This window comes from Manacus vitellinus, unplaced genomic scaffold (assembly GCF_001715985.3).
Source record: "Manacus vitellinus isolate BGI_N305 unplaced genomic scaffold, ASM171598v3 scaffold_6_pilon, whole genome shotgun sequence".
NCBI classification, from domain to species: Eukaryota; Metazoa; Chordata; class Aves; order Passeriformes; family Pipridae; genus Manacus; species Manacus vitellinus.
The window spans coordinates 27398910-27414833 of NW_021940750.1; the positions used below are offsets into that span (position 1 = coordinate 27398910).

The 15924-nt window shown below is 43.6% G+C and overlaps 1 protein-coding gene across 1 annotated transcript in view; it reads left to right on the forward strand.

Annotated features, from left to right (window-relative positions):
- Window positions 1-11482, forward strand: part of RIN3 (Ras and Rab interactor 3) — a 65696-nt gene extending 54214 nt beyond the window's left edge. The window contains exons 8-10 of the mRNA XM_018082845.3: window positions 4317-4448; window positions 7669-7832; window positions 10205-11482. Of these exons, the coding sequence (XP_017938334.2) occupies window positions 4317-4448; window positions 7669-7832; window positions 10205-10513 (605 nt within the window). The 3' untranslated portion in view covers window positions 10514-11482. The remainder of the gene's footprint in view (window positions 1-4316; window positions 4449-7668; window positions 7833-10204) is intronic.
- The last annotated feature ends 4442 nt before the right edge of the window (window positions 11483-15924 follow it).

Genomic DNA, 15924 nt, shown 5'->3' on the forward strand with positions numbered 1-15924 from the left:
AACTGATGGAAAAACAAAAATAGAGCAGCAGTAGGCATTGGTTTGTGAAAAAAACCTGTGAGACAAACAGGCCTAATTTGGTCAGTTCATCAACGAGGAAGATCAGGCATGGGAAAACTCTAAGTTTAAGTTGGAAGTTTGAAAGATGGGCAGACTGCTTTCTAAGGTAATTCAAAAAGAATGAATAGAGGTACAATTTTTTGACTGCAATATTTTTAACTTGTGAACTACCTAAGATTATAAAGCTTCATCTTTGAACTGCATAGGTAGCTGGAACTATATAGTTTAAAACCAGTTCTGTGCTAGTGATGGAATTGGCTAGGTGACTGGCCCTAAAACATCTACTTGAATAATTTCTCTTGCATAGTTTTGCATGGCCAATATGTAGTTTACTTTTGGGAAAGATGGACAGATAGGACATATATTCCATTGAAATATTTCTCTTCCTTAGCTTTTAGAAGGAAGTCTGTCACCTGCTATAGAACTGAGCAGACAGATACTGGCTGCTCTTATGCACTCCTATATGGCTCTGCAGTTGATAAAGTCATGTATGTCTTCAATAGGACAGCTAAACTCGTGAGTAGGAAACTGGACTCAAATACTTCAGCAGCCAGTGCAGAACCCATGCTAGAAGCTCCTAAAACTAAGTCAGAGCAATCCCATCACATGGCTTATTATCACATCACATTTCTGAGAAGGAATGTAAAGCTATGCGTAACAGTTTGATATCTTTGGGAAGAGGATGCTTGATCTAAGTTACTATTAATGAAGACTGATAGACTAGAGATTTTAGGTTTTTTGCTAGCTAGCACAATTTCTACATTTGAATCAAAGAGCCAGTTCAAATTTTTCATGGGGAACAAATTCCTCTGATCTCTAAACCATATATTTTTGAAGTGGATTCATGCTGTCTGCATCTATTAACTCACTTAATTCAACTATATCATAAATCAAACCTTGTAAAGTAGTATGAGATAGACAAGAGACTGTAAAATGCTAGGAAGGATAGTGGAAGGACAGTTACAATCTTTCTTATGATCTTGAACAAATCTTTCTTAATCTTTCTGTACCTCAGGTTTCCCAGCTATAAACTGAGGCTAAAATCCATATTTGCTGGAGATCTGCTGCTAGACATCATGCCAGTGTTCATAAAATATTAGAGCAAGGTGCAGGCATCATCACAGTCTGCTGGTTTTCAGAATATACACAGAGGGAAAAGAAATGCATGAATGTGTTAAAATAGTCTGTAATTTCTTTATGGAGGCTTGGGCAGAATTCCAATTGGTTTAAATCATGTATTTAATTAATACCCATCTATTCAAGTGCTGCATCCCAGCCAGGAGCTGACGTTGTATTTGCTTTGCTATAAACATAATAGGATGAGCTTGCGGCAGAAGAGAAGGCTTATTTTAAGCTTCTTAGAGATATTTATGAAATAAATATTTCCTGACCCTGTAGGGAAGAAGGGAAAATAAAGCAAGTAAGTCATATCTGGAGTAGGACACCACCACCTTGAATAACACATTCTGCTCCTGCTGACTTCAGCTTTAGCTACAGATGTGGATATTTAAGAATCAGGCATCATATACCCACAAGTGGATTAAGGTGATGTCTAGTAATTTGTGCAGGTTGTGAGCATACAGCATATGGAGAATGAGTTCTCTTTCCATTATTGCAGTCAGACATCCCTACTCTGCGTTTATTATTCAAAAAGAAACAGTATAAGAGATTTTCATATTGAAGCCATATAAACAGCTGGAAGTCCAATAATATTCCTATGAAATCTTAAAGTTGAGAAAAGTTTATAACAAGGACTGGTGGGCAAAACATCTAAATTAGCTTGTAGAAATGAGATAGAAAGCAATGAAAAATAATTGACTTCATGCCTTTTTATACATACAACCACTTCTCAGCCAACAAAAAAGAAACAGAGAGATTCTGTAGGAGTTCTTGAAAATTGTCCTCTAACTTTCAGTTCAGCTGACACTAAAAGTTGACAAATGGGGACTTGGAATTGTTTAGTTTCAAATGGCTGTTTCCACTTTCATTAGTTGGTCAGTCCATTGTCTGGTTTGTGATCTCCTTTAGTGATATTTAAAAAAATCACAATAAACAAACAGAAAAAAACCCAAAACAAAACCCCAAGGGTTTTTTGGTTTGTTTTGTTTTGTTGGGTTTTTTTTTTCCCAGTGGATAGGAATTTATATTGTGAAGTAGCAACTTTCTTGGATGCCCTAGTAGACACAATATGAATTGGTCATAAAAGAGAAGCAGTGGGGAAAATTCTGCTATCAATGTTGCACTGGAAATCCCTTGGCATTTAGGAAATTAGAATCATTCTGCCCGTGCCACTGGTCTGTAACTACTATATCATAAAGTTTTTAGAAAAGGGAAAAATAGCCTACCAAATCTTTGGTATTTCATCTTCCTTTCTACTAGTTTTATACAGAACTGATTCTCTTGCCCTTTGATTTATTTAGATCATAGTAGAATAGGGATTTTCTCTGTGAGGTTTTTCTATTACATTTTCATTTCTCCATTGTGTTATCTTTTTTTTTATGGAAAATATTAAATAGCTGTAATACTAAGCTGCTTGTATTAAGGTAATGTATATGACAGTAATGAATTGGACCCTTCACAGAGCTAAAGCTTTCACAGAGGCATAAGCCAAGGCAACAACAGGCAAATAAAATGTCCATCCAGATGTTAATGGAACAATAAAGTCCATTTATAGTTTGATTGAAGACTGAAGGCTGTTTCTTTTGACTAAAGGCAGCCATAATAAAGCAATCAGAATTGAAAGCGTTAATCCAGCTTTCATTCAATAAATTGTCTATGTTGTGGCATGTGTAGGCTCTGTCAGAAACAGACTGAATTACAGCTCTGACAATCTCTCGTTCTCTAACACTTTGTTTTAACTGGATCAACTCTCTGTCCACTAGATATATTACTGGGTTTATTTCAAAGCCACTTTTTTTTTTTTTATAATCAGGGACTAAGCTCATGTTTATTTGAGGCTTCAGAAGAATATTTTTCTTTGCCAGTGGAGAATTTGCGTCAGCTATGAATGACAAAAAAAGAAACCTGACTCATGGCAAAGATTTGAAATAAGTCAGTGGGAACATTTGAGAAATAGGAATTTATGCCCTACCATGGAAGAGCATGTGTACTATGGGACAAAAATGGCTAGAGCATTAATTTTACCAGAGCTATATCAAGGGTAGCTTTGACTCTTTGAGGTGAGGTAAGCAGTTCTCAAGTGAGACACACGTGGCCCACGAAACCAACACATCCAAATGCACTGATGAGAAAATCTGCCCACAGTCTGAGGAAAGACATTAGAAATGAAAGCTTTGGGATTGGGTTGAGAGGAATGGTCAAGTCTGAGTGTTCGGAAGATAGGCCTGTTAAGAAACTTGCTATTATGGGTTTTCCATTATGAATTTATGACACGTCGGTGGAAAGTGAAAGCGTCTTTCAAAGGAGAAAAGTTATCCTTGTGTTCTTTGTGATTTATGCAGCGAAGCTTCAGTTTGGATTCTATTTTAAGTAATAATTATTTATAATGATGACTGTTAACATGCATGGTTTTTCGTCCTCAGAGATCCCGAAGAGCTCTTACAGATTACACATTAGACAGAAATCTTGAGTACCTGCCACACACCAATTTCAAAAGCCAGTCTAAGCCCAATGTGAAAGGCTTTTTGTTTTCTTAACTAGATGCCATGGCTAGAAAGATGATTCCTCTTAGATCCTAGATCTCCCTCTTGGGAGACTGTTTTAATTAGGAACATGTAGTGTGATGTTTTGCCTTCTGAAGGAACACAAACACAGAAGTCTTCAGTCCTAAAAGCCACTGTCTCAAATTCTATTTTCTGGGTTTGGGTCCCACACATAGTGTAAACCTAAGAGAATAAATACCCCTAATGCATATAGACAACTTCCCTGCTAATATTGCCAACCTGAATTGCAGTCTTGATGTCAGTGTCAAATCAGAGTGACAAGATAGAAGCCTTTGCACTCTTCAAAAATTGCCACGTCTGTGACCAATGAAGTTGAAGTCTTTCTTTCTCCAGTTAATCCAGAATGGCAGAAATAGAGCTCACTAAAATTTTCAAGCTCATATTTTGGGCTTGAAGTGATCTAACTTTCTCCTTTTCAGCATTTTTCTTTGCTAATGATTTCAAGCTTTAACTCTTCAGGTAACATAAGCCAAAGTCTGCAAAGGATGTGCTGGGTGAGAAGTTGTCACTGTTACGTTGGAATATGTTTTTGTGGTGAGTTTTTAGGACCACTCTGTGTTTCTCTTTGTTCAGGGAAGCCATATGGTGCAGATGACTTCCTCCCCGTGCTCATGTACGTGTTGGCCCGCAGCAACTTGACTGAAGTTCTTCTGAATGTGGAGTATATGATGGAACTCATGGACCCTGCACTGCAGCTAGGGGAAGGTAAGGGTACAGTGTTTAATCATGGGATATTCATTTTGGAAATCATTATTTACCTCACTTCAGTGTTTGTGAAAGTGGGATAGAAAGACTCTGGCTAGACTTTGTGGATAAGCTTTGGCAAAGCTTTCAAACCTGAAGTTCTAAAATTATTGTCAAACACTTCAATTCCTTTTAGCAGTGCAGTGCCTTTAGACACCAGCTAGAAAGGCAGGGACCCAGCACAAATGAGAATTGAGTTACTGGATTAGTAACCTAAACAGAGACATCTTGTGTTCCTTGGTCCAAAGGCTGAAAAGCTAGAAGGTTTTTTGCCTAAAATGAAGCAGCTGCTGCAAACCATTGTGTGGACACTTTTATTTATTCCAATTTTAAAAAGCACATTTTTTAAACTATACTGCATTCCTGAGGCCAGACATCACTCTCATGGTCACTCTACTCTTAAATTTGTGTGAACCCACTGATAAAGTTCTCTGACTGAGTATCATAGCAAGGCAGAGGAAGAAAAGTGGGGTTAGAGAAGAATATCAAGTTTGGATGTAGATAAAGACTTCTGTTGTTAGAGACATAAATACCCCAGGGAACTGTGGGCCTTTAGTTTCTTAAATATAGCTTGGGAAGCAAATGCTTTCCAAGTGACAATTATGTGCTCTGAATTAGGAACACAGATCATTTATCACCAAGTAGTCACTAAACCAATAAAATGAGTTTTATTTTAGACTTCGGTTTGGTAAGTACTGAGATTCCAGAAAGGAGTCCTGGATGAACAGCAGTGGACTAATTTTATTTATACTAAATAGAGGTATAAGTCTGAAACTAAGACCATGTCATCCCAACACAGTGCAGAGGGGAACAAAAGTAAGTGCTTGTAGAATAAGTAGTAGCAATACTATGTATTAGTAAGGTGTTTCTACACAGGCTAATTTTTCTGCTGAAAATAATTGTTAGCAGAAAAAATGTTAGCCAAAGAACAGCATTTTGCTGACATAACCAAGCAGTTCTTGGTAACTACACCTCCCACAGGTTCTTCATTTCAAATGGGCACACTATCAGGCTGGTTATCGAAGTCAGCTGGGTTGGGGAGCTCAGGGTATCAAAGGCAAAGCTAGCTGGAAGTTCTCTTAATTCAAAGATGCAAAGGCTGTGTGAAATGTGCACTCTAGTCAAAGGGGGAAAAATTTGTGATGGAGTTCCAGATCAAACTGGCTGAATAATCACATCAGAAAGAGGACTGAGAGTAACTGCAGATACAGGGAATGGGGAAAAAAGAACATCTCAGTGAAGACAGCTCTGAGATTGCGAAGTATAGAACTGGCAAAAGTTAACTTAATTAGGCCTTTCAAAGTTGAATGGCAAAAAGTGATTCAGGCACAAAAATTAAAGGAAAAAAAGTAAAGCAGAGGTGAGAAAACTGTGAAATTTGTAGGTCAGTACACTAAATCACTTCAAGTTGGCTTCCAAAAGAAAAATACACTTAGAACTAATTTTATAACAACAGTGATATTGACTGCTGGGGCAAAGACAAAGACAGATGATGGGTTACTACTGAGCAGAAATAAAATACTTAGAAGTGGGAGATAACTTAATTTGTAAAAACGTTGTAATGAATTCCTGTTGGGTGGGACTGTGAAATCTTCCTCCCTGGATTTTTAGGGAAGGGATACACCAGGTTTTGAGTTGTGGGTCCCACCATCCCATCATGTGGGCCTCTTGACTCAGCCAGAGCAGGAGAAATATTGAATGACAGACAAGGGAGGGTACTAACTGTGTTTAAGAGGGGGGAAAGTGGCACTTTCAGGGTTCTTAGTCTGTTCTCAGCAGCTCTTTGTGGGAGATAGTAAAGCAAAATAAGTGTGTTTTGAGTGAACGCAGACCTGCATAGCTGTGGGACATTCCTCATCGATCCACCGGGGTATGAAAAGTCGAATGGCAGTGTCTTGGTCTCTCCTCTCCTACACCAAACTTTAGTGGTGTTCTAAAAATACTGCTCTTAAATAAAGTGCTGTCTTAGCCACCCTTGAGCAACCAGCCGCACTACGGTGGAGCTCACCGCCGCTGCGAACCGCGGGCTGCTGCGCGGCTCGGGTGATGTGCAAGTGCCATCTAGAGGCAACTGCAATTAGCGCGAAACTTACTAAAAACAGGGGTGCTTGCCCGGCTGACTGGCCGTTGTTAGTTCTCCCCGTTTTCCTGGCACCGGGATGCTGGTGCGGTATCAGGGAATAGCCTGGCCGCCCCTGGGACACTGCGCTGCTGCCCCGCAGCTCTGCGGGCCCATCCTGCCCTCCGGAGCTGAGCCCAGGCAGTAGCTGGGAAAGAGCACTTCGGCCAACCTGTGCCCCAGCGAGGGGTGCCCTGCAACCAAAGCAGCGGCTTCCTCATGTTCACCTCTGTCCTTGTCAGGACTCTGATATGGATGAAGCCTCTGTTGATGAAGCCGGTTCTCATCATGGTCCAGCTGCTTCCCCGTGGCTGCAGTTGATTGTTTGTTACCTACTGCAACCAAAACCACAGCAGTCAGGGGATTTCTGAGGGAAAAGGGTTTTTGCCACTTCATCCTATTTCTCTCTCCTACCAAGATTTATCTTGCAACTCTGAACAGTCCAAGACTAACAGGCGAACACCTGGGATCCCTATGTGGTCAATAGAGCAGCGGGTGACTTGTTCCTGCAGGTCTGACACATCCCACAATGGTGCTGAGCCCACAGGAGACCTGGGGTCCAAACATTCCAGCAGTGTTGCTGGAGTTGGAGGGGCTGGATCCAGGCCTTGTTCTTCTCCTGCAAGTACTTTATAATTGTTTCTATTTCCTTACAATATGGGAACTGCTCAGGAGCCCAAGTTACAAACCTGTTGCATGGCCCCTGTCAAACACAATGAGAAGATAACCATGCCCCAGAGAATAAACCATCTGTGGCTTGTACCTGTTTGCAAAAGCAGCTCTTGTAGCTGTTTCTCTTCAGCCTGTATTCCCTCCTGGGACATCTACAGCCTCAACAGTCAGGGCAGCAACACTGATGTGGAGTAGGAGGGAATGGAGGACACTGGTTGTTAGATCTCCATCTGCTGGGTTAACATCAGTCACCCCTGCACTCCTTGCAGCGAGGCAAGGACCCCTATCCAAGGGTCAGAGAGCTGCCACTGCACAGGCACCAGCAGGATGGGTGAGAGTGGAAATGAATGGCCCGTGCTGGTGTGATGTTCATACTTTTGCCTTTTGCAGGTTCCTATTACTTAACCACCACCTATGGGGTCCTGGAGCACATCAAGAACTATGACAAAATCACCGTCACGCGGCAGCTGAGTGTGGAGGTTCAGGACTCCATTCACCGCTGGGAGCGACGGAGGACGCTGAACAAGGCCCGAGCTTCCCGCTCATCAGTGCAGGTAGCTGGCATTATGCTCTAGGAAAAACACCTGGAAGATGAACATGCTTTCTCCACACTTACAATTTCTTAATATGGAAATTATTTTTAAAAAAATTAATTCAAATCACTATTAAAAGAGTACATGTGGTACAAGATTTTGAGATCCTAAAAAAACACACCTCATTTGAAATATATATTACTTACAAAATGCATTTTTAAGTCTCTAAGTACTCTCATAACACTGTAGTTTTAAATATGATTGTAGAGTGATTTTGTTGTTCATTCTCAAAGGAGACTTGCTAGGAGCCTTCACATGTGGAGAGCTGTGACGAGGATACAGGGAGTCCCTCTTCTCCATCACCCTTAATGCCTGGGCAAATGCAGGCTATGCAGTGCTGTTACTAGATGGCATAAAGCTGGAGGAGGATCAGAGACATCCCAAGAGCCAATCAGTCAAGCATCTTCCAGCACCTGTCCTCCTGTCCAGCAGCAGGAAAGACCTAGCAACATCTGGTTAGCTTTGAAGCCTAAATTGTGTATGGCCAGGTGAAGACCTTCTCATGCACCAGTGGGAGAGGATCCCAAGAGGGATGGGTGCTCTGGGCCTCCAGCTATGGTGAAGCTGGGTGCAGGTCCAGGTGGTCAGGATGCCCTGTCAGCCTCATGTCCTGTGATCGAATTGTCACCCACAGGGAGGCAGCAAAGGCCACATCTCTGGTTCTGTAGAGCCTTCACAGTGCAGAACTGAAAATTGTGCATACTGGAGTGTGTATGTTTCTCTGCGTGTGTGTGTGTGTGTGTGTGTGTATGGTGGTTTGAAACTCCCAAGAATCTAATTTCTAAGTTCAAGCCCCCCTCCCACAGTTTGCCCCTGTGAGAGGGTTTAGTAATGGCATGGACTTGATATCTTCTTCACCTCACGTGGAGAGTTTTCAGACAAAACACAACCATTCGTTATTGGGGGAAAAGGAAAATATCTACAAAGGTTTATTTACACACACATATACATATTTACATCGAATTAAATTCTTTTACTTCAATAAAAGTCGAAGAAGAAAAGAGAAAAATCTTTCTGTCACTCTTCAGGCCACAGTTTCTTCATTTCAGTTTTCTTGTGGCACTGGTTAGTGTCTTTCATTTTTCTGAGGCAGCAGATTTAAGTATGCCAGCCAGGATTTTTGTTCTTACTTTGTGGAAATTCCAACCCTGAGCCCGAGCCTTCTGGGGATTTCCTTGGAGATCTTCACTTCTCTTGGGTTAGAGCATTTAAGGCAGCTTTCAGTTCAGTCTTATCAGAGCTCTGTCTCAGTTTGCTAGCATGGTAGCAGCAGCAGCAGCGGAGGGCAAGGCCACCTCCTCCACATTCCGTCCTGGTTCAGCTCTCAGGACGACTCCGAGTTTTTCAGCTCATAGCAAGTACCTAGCATGGAGCATAATAGCTGAATGAACAAAGCCACATTTCCCCAGAAGATTCCCACCACCTCCAGCAGCTGAAGCGGTGTTTTCCACCCCTTTGAATGACGGGTAATATCAGACACATGTGAGGCCATCCTGGCAGACATAAACAACGTGCTGGTGTGTTCAATGGACCCCTGCCAATCCTTCTGGTCGCCTTAATCATCTGTAGTGATACACCATAAATGCAGTTTGGAAGCCCATAGTCCACACATTTGGCAAATTTCACTTCTCCTGAGGAACGTCAGTATTTTCTGACCAAAATGGTCGGGAATTGTTTTGAGCTTCACAGATACAAATTAAATATGCAGGTTCCACTGTGACCAAAAGCTCTCTAGATTCTGTTCCTCATGTGTTTGGCAAGAGGAAAATTGTCCCAACAGTTGTTACTGCCTGAAACAGGATACAAGTAAATCAGCCTTCTCAGCATAACATCTTCTGCTGTTTCCTTCCTGATGGAAAGAAGTTCAGAATACACATTCCCAAGGTGCTGTTTGGGTGATTGTGGAGTTACAAGGGTCATCACACTGCCTTTTCCTGTTTTTGGGAAACAGGGGGTTTTCAGGCCAGATCTCTGACGTTTGTGGTTTGTTATTCTGGTCTATCACTTCTTTGCATATTCTTTCTTCAGGAGCTGTAAAAAAAATGGGAGAATGAACTGTTGCAGACTGTTCATTAAGGATATTTACCAAAATCAGAAAAAAACCTTAGCTTTTTTACAGGGCTAATTATTTGGTTAAGTGCTTGTTAGTTTAAGTATTTGCTGATTCAGAGCTTGTCGGGAGGGAAAAAGGAGAGAATAGCTAGGACATTGGAGAACAACTGGAGGATATTTGGGAGCATTTAGGAGCTCTAGGCAGCTATGGCTTTGGGGCTGAATTCTACTTCCTTCAGTCCTATGTTAACTGCAAGGCCTATCCTCATGTTTCTCTTCAGGATTTCATCTCTATCTCCTTTCTGGAAATTGGTGGTCAGTCAAGGACACTTGCTTCCCGGAGCGACACCACAGCTGAGAAGCTGAGCCAGCAGTGTGCTGAGAAGTTTGAAGTCTCCAATCCCAAGGACTATGGACTCTTTGTGTATGTCGAGGACCAGTGGCTGCAGCTGGATAAAGATGCCCTTCCTCACCATATTAAATCCTCCCTGCTGAAGAGCGAAACCAAGAAAGATTTCAATTTTATTTATAAACCAATAGACCCTAAAACCCCATCAGTTCCAATTGTCAAGGAGTCAGACTTTCTCTAATGGGCTGTGCTGGTTTTTTGCTGCATTTGCTGTCATCCTGGAAGGGCTGGATAGTTTACCTTGTGAGATGCTCTGGTATCTGCAGTTCTCAAAAGGTCTCTGGAGTGTGGCCTTCAACACAGGGCAGGTGGGCTAATTGTAGATGCTGTCTGAACACAGGGCATTTCTCAGCAGAGTTCATTTGCAGAAGTAGAAGGAGCATTCAGGAGAACGTTCATCCTCTGGAAAACTTGAAGTCTCAAGCCTCATAACCTCCCACTGGCAACCATCTGACATTGCACAATGTAAACGGACAGCGGAGAAAATCCAGATATCTTGCAGAAAAGTGGACATTTACTTCATACTAAATTAATGCAGGTGTGAATCACCTCTGTGCACAAGGCCTGTGAAAGGTCTGCACACACTTCAATCTGTTTGGAGATAAGACTGTGTTTGTGCCTTACAATATCTGTTCACTCAGTTTGAATAAACTGGGTCTTGTCTGATGTATTCAGTGGCATAGAGATGTCACCTTTAGCAGAACTCCATTTCTGTCTTGCTGTCAACAACATGTTTTTGCCTTTGAAATCCATGTAATTACAAACCATGGAAGATGATCCTGTGCCTTCACTAAGAATATATTTTTTGCCATCTGTTTGTCACTGAAATCAGGTAGCTTAGGAATTTTCATCACTGTATTTTTCTTAAATGCTGGAAGTCTTCACCATCAGTTTTATATGTACAGCAGTTTTAATCACATCGGTTGTATGATAGTGTTTGGTTAATTGTATATTTATTTCAATGTGTGATATGGTGCAATTATTTTGAAATAAGCCTGTGCAAAGAACTTAAAAATTTGTCCAGTGTATCAAACCAGATTAAAAATTTAAAGTCAAAAATAGATAGAATTAAATACTTGTCCCTTTTACCTGGCTGTCATTTTCACTAGTGTTATCCTATCTATAAGTCCCACCAGGTTATGACTTTAATAAATTCCCACAGAACACATTGAACCAATGCAAAAATGTATTTAATTAAATTTGAAAACAATTTTTCAGGATTGGATAATGGAAGTGTTAGTTGCAAGACAGGTCCATGTTTTTGGGTACCTTCATTCAGGCAAGGTGCCCACTGGATATTGTATTGTCTGTATGTTACACAAACTTGGAATCAGGCCTAGCAAAACTCTGATTAGAAAGAAAAGGTGTTTTACTCTGGGTTTTGCTCAAAGTTTTTATCGTTTCCTTCCATTAAAATTCAAAAAAGATTTGGGGCAGCTTGGCCTAAGTTGCCCAGGGTCTCTGCCTTATTCCTGAAGCTCCAAAGGTAAAATGGTATCACATATAGCTGGTTACTTTCTTAGTCTCTGTGGCTTGAAATAAATGTCTGTGTCTACATGCCCCAGCTGTAGTGTGCAGTGGCCAAATTTGCATACAGATACCAGTGCTGTGCATCTGCCAGCTTGGGCTGCATGCACGTCTTGTCAGGAAGGACAACAACCAAGAATGAGGAACAGTGAATAACAGCAATCTTCGTTTTGAGGATATCATGTGCAGAGCTTGCAGTGTGTCACACCAACTCCGAGCTGACTCCAAATCCATGGTTATTTCTACTTGTGTGCAGCTGTCGGCACCTCCACCTTGCCTCTGGGCAGCACACTGACAGGATGCCAGAGCTGAACACCTCCCTCGTGCTGTCCTTACCCTCTTGCAGGGCTGGGTGCTCCTGCTGGGAGGCTCTGCTGCTCTCAGGGTGGCACTTGGGATGCCATGAGCAAACCTGAGATACAGGTTTCCAGTATCAATCTAGGCAGTGATGCTGCTCTCAGGGCCCCAAGGGCACTCACAACCATGGCTGCCTCCAGTGCCTCCCTAGTGCCCCCCCATCCTACCTATGGCCTGGAACCCTGTTTCAGCCTCACAGGGCTGTCAGCTCCCGCCCCAATGATGCTGCAGCAGGACTGGTCTCAAGCTCCCTGCAGCCCTGCCCTGCCTTGCCTTATTCTGTCCCCATCCCCAGGGAGATACTGGAATGCCCAGGACTGGGGTTGTAGCAGTGGGACAGGCCCCCAAGAGAGCACCCATGGCCCCTGGAGCTGCTGGCCTCTCTGCCTCAACAGCACGTTCCCCATGCCCATCCAACAGGCTGCAAAAGGATGTCAGCTCCCACCCTTCTGCCACCCTGCCCGGGACATTCTGTGCCAACAGCTTGGCAGCAGGCCCTCACTGACAGGCTGGGTACAGGGTTTCCATAGTTGCTCCAGCCATGAGGCAACAGATCCTCACCCTACCCAGCCCCTCACCCTGCCACCAGCTCTGAGTGTAGGGCAAGCTCATGGCAGTTTTCCCTTCCGTTCGGAGCACTGCCAGTAAATCCCTGACACAGTGCAGAGAGGCTGGTTTTCCTGTTTCCACCACAGGTATCATCACTCATGTCCCTGTTTCCTGAGGGCTGACCTGCTCCATGTTGGCTATACTGAGGATGATCTCAACTGTCACTGCTGAGGCTGCAGCAGCAGGATGGTCCAACCTCTGGGCAGCATCACTTACAAACCTTCCTTTTTTCTCAAACCTACCATCCCACACACTCTTCAAATCCTCTGTTTTGCACTTGCTCTCCCAAATGAGACACTCCCTTCTATCTCTCACCTGCCTGTTCCATCCAAACCATGGGCCCAAACTAACTCTCTGGTCTGTCTCCCACCAGCCTTCTCACCCCTCTTGATAGGACTCCAAGCCATGCACCCACTTTACTTCCACCACCTGTGCACAGGTATCATCACACTACATGAGGTCCACTGGACTGGGGGCTCCCAGCACCAGACCAGAATGTGGAACATCTGACCAACAGCTTGGGTCTGCCATGGCTGCTCCAAGTAACTTTAAGCAAAGATGTATATTGTCTGCCAAAGTCCTCGGCCTGATCAGGTTATTGTTATACTGTAACCTTCGCAGTCACTGAGCCCGAAAGTAATCTGATGGGTATGAGGTCAAAGTAGAAACATGGAAGGAAAGAAGCTAGGACTGATCTGCTGGATATTTCTGGACAGCAACTGGACTTTGCACCAGCCAGGGCTGAGCAACAAATTGATGAACTGAAGTGCTCCAGCACTTCCTGAGACGTCTGAGTCGGCAGCTGGACTTTGGGGCTGGGGGGTATTACAGGATATAGAGCTGGTCAGTGGAGCCTGGGGAAATTATGACAGTGCTAAATCACTGCAATCTAAATGGGCTCAGATTAAAATTTATCAAAGTCTAGATCCAAAATCCAGTTTTCAAAATGCAAGGAGCGTCAGCTGAATTTATGTGGGCTTTTAAAAAGGCTCTCAAATTGCACATCCACATTTTCCTCTGGCATAACAACTGGAAAGCTCTGATTTGATTTGCAAAGATTTCCATGGCTCTCCTAAACTCAGAGATTGTTGACAGTAATGTGAATTACTGTGCCTGGCTGAGAGCTGCCTGGAAGGCAATCCCTGTGCTAGGACTTGGTGTAGAGCAGGTTCTTGCTCAGAGGCTGTGGTACACCTGGCCTGTTTGGTCCCATTATACAAACCACCAGCAACAACTTCACTAATCATACCTCTCTGGGGCACAGGGATGACCTGGCACCTCCAGGGCCTGACCACAGCTATCCCTTGTCAGGGAACACAAGATGGGAGATGACCCATATGATGGGATCCTGGAGGACCCAGGACAGAGACAGCTGCTGCCTCTCCAAGCTTACAGCTCAGTGGTGTGGGGACTCAGGCTCTGTCTGCTCCAGGATTATGGAGGAACAGTCTGTCTGGAACAAACTTGCTGTCGTTTTAGTGACCCTAGCAAAGCTCTGAGTCCCCAGTGTAGAGATTGCTGGAGCAATTCAGCACATCCCTTCCTCTGGGCCTTGGTGCCCAGGGTCCTTCACTGCTTTGGGCTGTTATCTGACATTTTGGATGATGAGGGAAAAAAAAAGTCAAATGAGGGAATGAAATGCGCGTTTTTAAATGCTCCATGGGATTTTATTCATGGGATTTGCCATGGGGTTTCCTCATGCTGCAGCCCAGGCGAGAAGGAAGCAGTCCAGTCTGATGATCTGTAACCTCCCCTGGTTAGTCAAGATGGTCATGCTGTGAGTCATGCACTAGCACTCATGTGAGCCCTCAGCAGACAGGAGTGTTTCAGTGGATTTTGACCAAGTAGGGTTGTGCAACCCAGCCAAGGCCTCCTCAAACATTCATTTCCAGAGAAACCTTGTGCAATGATCATGCATTTACCCCCAAAGAAAGGATCCCAGTGTGAGAGAGAGGAACAGGGAGACCTGCTGAACCTGGCAACTTCTGCTAGGAAACAAAAAGTCTGTGTGGCCTCTGCACGCACAGAGTTGATGTAATGCCAGTTTACACCCAGCAATATAATCTGTCAATAATTCATGGAAATTATTAGACTGGCAGGTCATGTATAACCTAAAATAAAAGCCACTGAGATCAAAGGCAATTTTCCTGCAGAATTTAAGAGCTTTTGGGCCTCTGCATGCTCCAGTCACACCAACTGTACTTTGAAACCTGGCACAAGACTGGTTTTTCTCTGCAGGTTTGTGAAGTGATTCAGGCTGGCAGGGACCCCTGGAGGTCATCAGTCCAATCCCTGCTCAGGTGGGGCTGCCTCCCAAGGTTGCTCAGGGCCTCATCTTTCAGTGCTGCAAGACTCCAAGGCTCAAGGTCATGCAGCCCCCCTTGGCTCTACTCCAGTATTTCAACCCCTTGCACTGTGAAAAATGGTTTCCTCCTATCCAGCTGGTGTGAAGACCCTGACTGTTCTAGCACAGTCCCTCCTTGGATGAGCGTTGCTACTGTAGGATACTGGCCAGCTCTGCCTGTGGTGTGTAGAACTGTAGAATTGTAGTACTCCTGTTGTCTCCTGCCTCTTTTGGGGTATTGTGCCCCTAGGAAGGAAACAGCTGATTAAGAATTGCCCAAGCTCTTGGCACAAAATACTGCTCAGTCAGCACTTTGGCTTAAGCATCCTTTCTGTCTAATTCTCCTCCGTTCCTGTTCTCACAAGGCACAGGCTGAGCACAGGAATGAGAGGCCTTCAACCTTCTGCCCCGAGGTGGGCACAGCTGCTCAGCACTTACCTCAAGTCATCCTGATGAGACAAGATGCAACTTGGTTTGAAGAGAGCTAAAATAATACTGCTTACTGGAATCTCTATAAAAGTGTGTTATCTCCAACTCACATGAACTGCTTTCTGCTTTGTTGCTGGTAGAGAAGGGAGGGCAGTTACTTGTGCTCTGAACCAAACTGTGTCCATCTAAATTTGCATTCTACAGAAATAGCCAGCACACACTGGAGGCTGATCATGGATCTGCCCTCCTGGTGATCTCAGAGGAAAGGCACTGAACTGCTGTGTGCAGCAGGATGTTGGGCAGAAACACACGGCAGATTTGGCACA